Here is a 6,000-nt window from a genome sequence, read left to right as displayed (position 1 = left end):
ATTCTTCTGGCTACATTGTGAGTCTTCACCCCCTACCTCTCCACAGGGGTTGGCTTGGTCCTAGGTTCACCTTCCTGCCTACACTCAGGGCAGTTTGTACGGATGTATTATGTATTCCTCAAAATCTGAGCTATTCAATATGGAATAGCAGCATCTTCAGCAGAGGAGTTCACAGTGGTCTTTGGCACTCGAAATCTGGATCACTTCCAAGTCATCTTGCAAGTGGAGAGTATAATAGGACTCCTCTTTCTTCCTGGTTCTTTAATAGTTAACCGTAACACACACACACACACACACACACAGCAATGGTAAAGTCTAAAGTTACTTTAAAGAATAAAAGAATTTTCCCAAACGCCCCATAATGTACATGGTATCTCCAGAACAGAATAGAGGTGGCAGTTAACATAATCATGTACATCCACATCCACATCCACATCCTTGGTTCTTCTTTTGCTTTCAACCTTAGCATACAGAGCCCAAGAAATTGACCCAATTACAAGACCGCCTACCCCATGGTTACTATTCCAAGGCCTAAGAGTTCTGAAACTTGGAAATGAGATATTTTAGCTTTGATTTATCTTTACATTCCAGACCATGTGAAGAACTCTTGGGTGAAGCCTTCTCTTGCATGTACATTTATGTATATGAAAGAGACAATTTATGATCTTCCTAGTCAAGCAATCTTTCTGGGAACTGAAAGACTATCTTACCTATGGCCCAATGTATCTACATTTTGTCTTTGGTAAGGCTGCTCCCATAACTGAAGAAAAAACAAATTCACTCTCTTGGCCCCTCATACCACCACTTATCCCATCTCCCAGCCAGAAATGTCACTTGAATGAACCCATTTAGCGTACCAAGAAAAGGATGGAAGGCATGAAACCTCATCTTATTAATCTTTTGGGCCTACTAAAGAGTCAAGTAAGTAATAGTCACTCAATCAATACTAAATTGCATACAACAAACCAATTTAAGTAGTATAAAATAGCATAATCCTCAAGAAGAGTATAAGCAAGAGACTGCCAATTTTTAAAGTGGAGAGAACACCCTACTGGAGAAAAAAGATAAAATTCCCCCACCTGTAGAAAAAAAGATACTGTGATGCTTCCCAGTAATTAACTGATACAAACAGAACCATCAGAAAAACACGCTTTTCAAGGTTTTACCTAGGGCAAGTTTAACATCCTTATTCCTCAAACTGTAGATCAAAGGGTTAAGCATGGGAACAATGTTGGTATAGAAGACTGAAGCATATTTACTCTGGTCCATAGATCCAGGAAGAGAGGTTGTTAAATAGGTAAATGCCCCTGACCCAAAATACAGAGCTACAGCAGTTACATGAGAGCCACATGTGCTAAAGGCTTTGGACCTTCCCTCAGCAGAAGGAATCCGGAGGATATTGGAGAGAATCAAAGCATAAGAGATGAATATGCTGATACTGGATGTTGTGATGACCACTCCAACAACAATAAAGAACACCAGCCAGTTGACACGGGTGCTGGTGCAGGAGAGCTGCAAGAGGGGGAGAACTTCACACAGATAATGGTTGATGACGTTGGAGTCACAGAAGGTCAGTCTCAGCATGCTCCCAGTATGGGCCATGGCCCCAGCAAACCCTGCCACGTATGAACCAAGCATCAGCACAGCACAGACCTGGGGGGACATGGTGACAGTGTACAGCAGAGGATTGCAGATAGCCACATAGCGATCATAGGCCATTGATACCAGCACATAGCACTCAGAATTGACAAAGAAACAGAAGAAAAATAGTTGAGTCATGCATCCCATGTAAGAGATAATATTTTCTGACACAAAATCATTCAGCATTTTGGGAGTAAAGACACAAGTATAACAAAGATCTATAAAAGACAAGTTGAAGAGGAAAAAGTACATTGGAGTGTGAAGCCTAGAATTCAGCCCAATTAAGGTGATCAAGCCCAAGTTGCCCACCACGGTAAACACAAAGATTCCTAAGAACAGGAGGAAGAGAGGGAAATGGAGCTCTGATTGTTCTGAAAACCTCACAAAGATAAATTCAGTCACCGAGGAGCTGTTTCTCAGAGTCATTCTCTTCTGAAGAGCTGTCTGTGGAAACAGAGGATAAAATACATAGATTGATGATTGGCACAAGCATGGATGATAGAAATGAAGACACAATGTCTGGATGCCCTCCCTTTTACCTTTTTTTCCTGTAACTGTAGAATCAGCTCAGAATGGTTCTATCCTGTTTGATGAGGTACTTAGTTGTTTTTCAGAGACAACAGACCAAAACCACAAGTCATGCAGCTGAAGCATGCACAGGTGAGAGAATATGGCCTCCAGCAGCACCTGCAACCAATGGAACCAAAGGACCAGGACATAAATGGAACGTGAAGAACAGAATGCTTTAGAAGCCAAGTGTCTGATGTCCAGGAAGATCTGGTATTGACGTTCCTTTACCATAAAGGACCAAGTTCCAAGGTCCTCCAATTAACATTTACCCTGCCAGCACTTCTGCACACCTGTTCCCCTTAGCCCTTTCAAAAATCTTAACCCAGTCTAGAAAGCAAGATGGATTTGAGGCACCACTAGGTCTCCCATCTTCCTGGTTGGCACCTTTTTGATCAATGAACCTTTACTTACTTCAAATATTGATGTTTTGAGTTTTGGCCTTTTGAAGCATCAGGCACATGGACTTTGGTTTGGTAACGTTCTGTTCTCTCATTTATGCCCCAACTGAGCAATTGACAATGTCTCTGTGACTATATCTCAGCTCCCCTAGGTTAATCATGAATCTAGGCTAGAATTTGTTAGCATGGGCAGCAAGAATTCTGTTCCCTCTTTAGAGTTGAAGAGATTGGCCCTGGCCGATTTGGCTCAGCGGTTAGAGCGTCGGCCTGCAGTCCTGAGAGACCCGGGTTCGGTTCCCGCTAAGGGCATGTACCTCGGTTGCAGTTTGTCCCCGGCCCTGGTCGGTTGTGCGGGTGGCAGCCACTCGATGTGTTCTTTTCACGTCGATGTTTCTCTCTCTCTCTCTGTTCCTCTCTCTCCCTCCCACTCTACCTGAACAAAAAGATGGAAAAATGTCCTCGGGTGAGGATTAAAAAAAAAAAAAAAAGAATAGAGTTGAAGAGATTGAATACATGAATTGGCTGCCCAAGGACTTTCAGAAAGACATACCAAGAGCCAGAAGTACAACCTGAAGCCCCCACTACCTCAGGATGTACTGAGAGCTCTCATGTCTCCCATTCTCTGCCTCCCTCTCCCAGCCAGATATGAGTCCTCTCTCCCCACCCACCTGGAGAGAAAGCCAATAGTGTCCCCTGCTGATCCTGCACATCCTACCATCCTCCTCTAAACCCTTTCACCCCATCTCACATTAAAGTCAGTTCTTGAGAGCAGCGTAGGGATTGATACACCCTAGACCTCTTGGCTGTGGGTTTACAAGAAGCCCAGCAGAGAAGATGGGATTCAAACACTCACCTTCCTTCTCCTTGACTCCCTCAGTGCTGGTCTGTCTGCATCTCTTTTTCCATTAGCCCAAAGGAGAAAATGATGTTAGTGCACAAAGCAGACAGCCTCAACTGTTAACTCCTCTGATTCTCCTGGTGCTAAGAATCAGAGATTCTGCAGCCCCAATCTCAAGGTGCTCTAGGAATAGACCAAGAGTTCTGTTTGTAGATTTTCTCCGCTAGTCTTCATCAACTTCAGGAGAAAAAATAGCAGTCCTCATTTTCACCAGAACCCCAGCTAGCATATTATGAAGAACTTTATACTATTTGATGGCCTTGGGGACCTCACTAGGCACAATTTCCCCCTAGGACTTTTTCAGATTGTCCCTGAAGGGAAGAAATTGTATTCCTTGTTAATGGCTGGGATTGTGATGCGTCCACAGCATCTTGGGACTCAGGTGTTCCTCCAAGACTTTCCTCCTACCCCAGGGATTCCAGGACTTCCTGTGTGAGGTGGGGCCTCATTTTTCCTCTCCTTCATTAACCCTAACACTTAAGCTTGACTTGAAGGAAGAATGGTCCCAAACTTATTTTAGCCACCATTTTCAAGTTTTCCAAGGGAGTTTTGAGAATCATAACAAACAAAAAAAGTTAGATCAGAGTTGTAGGTGCTAGAGAGAGAGCGCCTCAGACGTTTCTGGCACCATGAACTGCTCAGAACAGTGGAGACACCACCCACCCACCAGCGCAAGCACCACCTGCTCTCAGCTCTGAGGGCTACGCACAGAACTTTGCTGTATAGGAGAAGATCAAAATTTTGCATCAGTAAGCAAGAAAGCACACACTCACCTGCATGAATTTACTTTAGAGATGTGTGAAGGCTCAGGTTGTAACAGGAATTGTACCTAAAGTTTTATTCTTTAAAATATGTTTTTATTGATTTTTTTTTTTTTTTAGAGAGAGAGGAAGGGAGAGAGAGACAGAAACTTCTATGTGAGAGAGATACATGCATCGGCCGCCTCCTGCATGACCCCTACTGGGGATTGAGCTGAAAATCTGGGCATGTGCCCTGACCGGGAATCGAACTGGGACCTCTCAGTCCATGGGACGATGGTCAATCCACTGAGCCATACCTGCTGGGTTTACCTAAAGGTTTTAATCCTGTCATTCTTCAGTGACAAAGCTGCTCTCCCTATGATCTGCTACATAAATAGTCTAAGAAACATTCAAAGACATGTGAGTAACTGCATTTATAAGTTTCCACTGAGGCTACCTAAAATAATCCCAGTTTGCCTGGTAAAGTGCTGATTTTCATCCATTATCACTACAGTTATTAGTAGCACACCCTACCACTCTCAAGTGCCTGGATCTGGATATCAAAATATATAGTCATGGCCGGTGTGGCTCAGTGGATTGAGTGTTGTCCTATGGACTGAGAAGTCCCGGTTTGATTCCCAGTGAGGCACATGCCCAGGTTGTGGGCTCAATCCCCAGTAGAAGCCGTGCAGGAGGCAGCTGATGGACATTTCTCAAATCGATGCTTCTATCTCTCTTTCCCTTCCTCCCTCTCTAAAAAAATCAATAAAAATATATTTTAAAAATTCATATCGTCACCTTACTAAAATAAGCATAAGTAGCTATTAAGGTTCTCTGGCCTCTATTATCTCCTTGACCCATTGACTTCCATCCTACTTCTGACCAAGGGAATCTCTGTCTCTTACCCTCCCTGACTTCCAAATTCTCATTAAATGAACCTACTTTTCCTGACCAACCGATATCATCTCTTCAGTAAATTTAGGCTTTAAAATTAAGAAGGGCAGCCCTGGCCAGTTTTGCTCAGCGGTTAGAGCATCAGCCTGTGGTCCAGAGAGACCCGGGTTCGGTTCCCGCTAAGGGCATGTACCACGGTTGCAGTTTGTCCCAGGCCCTGGTTGGGTTGTGTGGGTGGCAGCCACTCGATATGTCCCTTTCACATCGATGTTTTTCTCTCTCTCTCATCCTCTCTCTCCTTCCTACTCTATCTGAACAAAAAATGGGAAAATGTCTTTGGGTGAAAATAAAAAGTAAAAAAATAAGAAGGGCATTAACTGCAAGTTGTTTATGGTTTATACTTAGCCCCAAATCCTAAAGCAAAGAATTACAAACACTAGATATCTGCCTAAAATAGGTGGGAGAGGAATAAAGGGAGAGGATTTACGTTCGTACAAAGAATAAATATTGGGATAACTTTATGTTGTAACCATTGGTACAATAGTACAACATTGTTGTATATCATTGGATATAGCTGATATATATATATATATATATTTTAATCCTCACCTGAGGATATTTTTCCATTTTTTGTTCAGATAGAGTGGGAGGAGAGAGAGAGAGAGAGAGAGAGAGAGAGAGAGAGAGAGAGAGAGAGAAACATCGATGTGAAAGGGACACATTGAGTGGCTGCCACCCGCACAACCCAACCAGGGCTGGGGACAAACTGCAACCGAGTACGCGCCCTTAGCGGGAACCAAAACTGGGTCTCTCTGGACCGCAGGCTGACGCTCTAACCGCTGAGTGGAACTGGCCAGGG

General features: G+C 43.6%; 1 protein-coding gene across 1 annotated transcript; it reads right to left on the bottom strand.

Annotated features, from left to right (window-relative positions):
• Positions 1-1,126: 1,126 nt before the first annotated feature.
• On the bottom strand, positions 1,127-2,107 carry LOC118640117 (olfactory receptor 8B4-like). The gene has a single exon (XM_036276955.1). It carries the CDS (start codon positions 2,065-2,067, stop codon positions 1,138-1,140), a length of 930 nt encoding a protein of 309 aa, XP_036132848.1. The 5' UTR covers positions 2,068-2,107; the 3' UTR covers positions 1,127-1,137.
• Between the last annotated feature and the right edge of the window lie 3,893 nt (positions 2,108-6,000).

This window comes from Molossus molossus, unplaced genomic scaffold (genome assembly GCF_014108415.1).
Source record: "Molossus molossus isolate mMolMol1 unplaced genomic scaffold, mMolMol1.p scaffold_m16_p_22, whole genome shotgun sequence".
NCBI lineage: Eukaryota > Metazoa > Chordata > Mammalia > Chiroptera > Molossidae > Molossus > Molossus molossus.
The sequence above is the reverse complement of the archived record's forward strand: the minus strand, read 5'-3'. Positions and strand labels throughout refer to the sequence as shown.

Excerpts from the sequence above, each read along its gene's own strand:
- LOC118640117 (XM_036276955.1), bottom strand. The coding sequence starts at position 2,067 with ATGACTCTGAGAAACAGCTCCTCGGTGACTGAATTTATCTTTGTGAGG.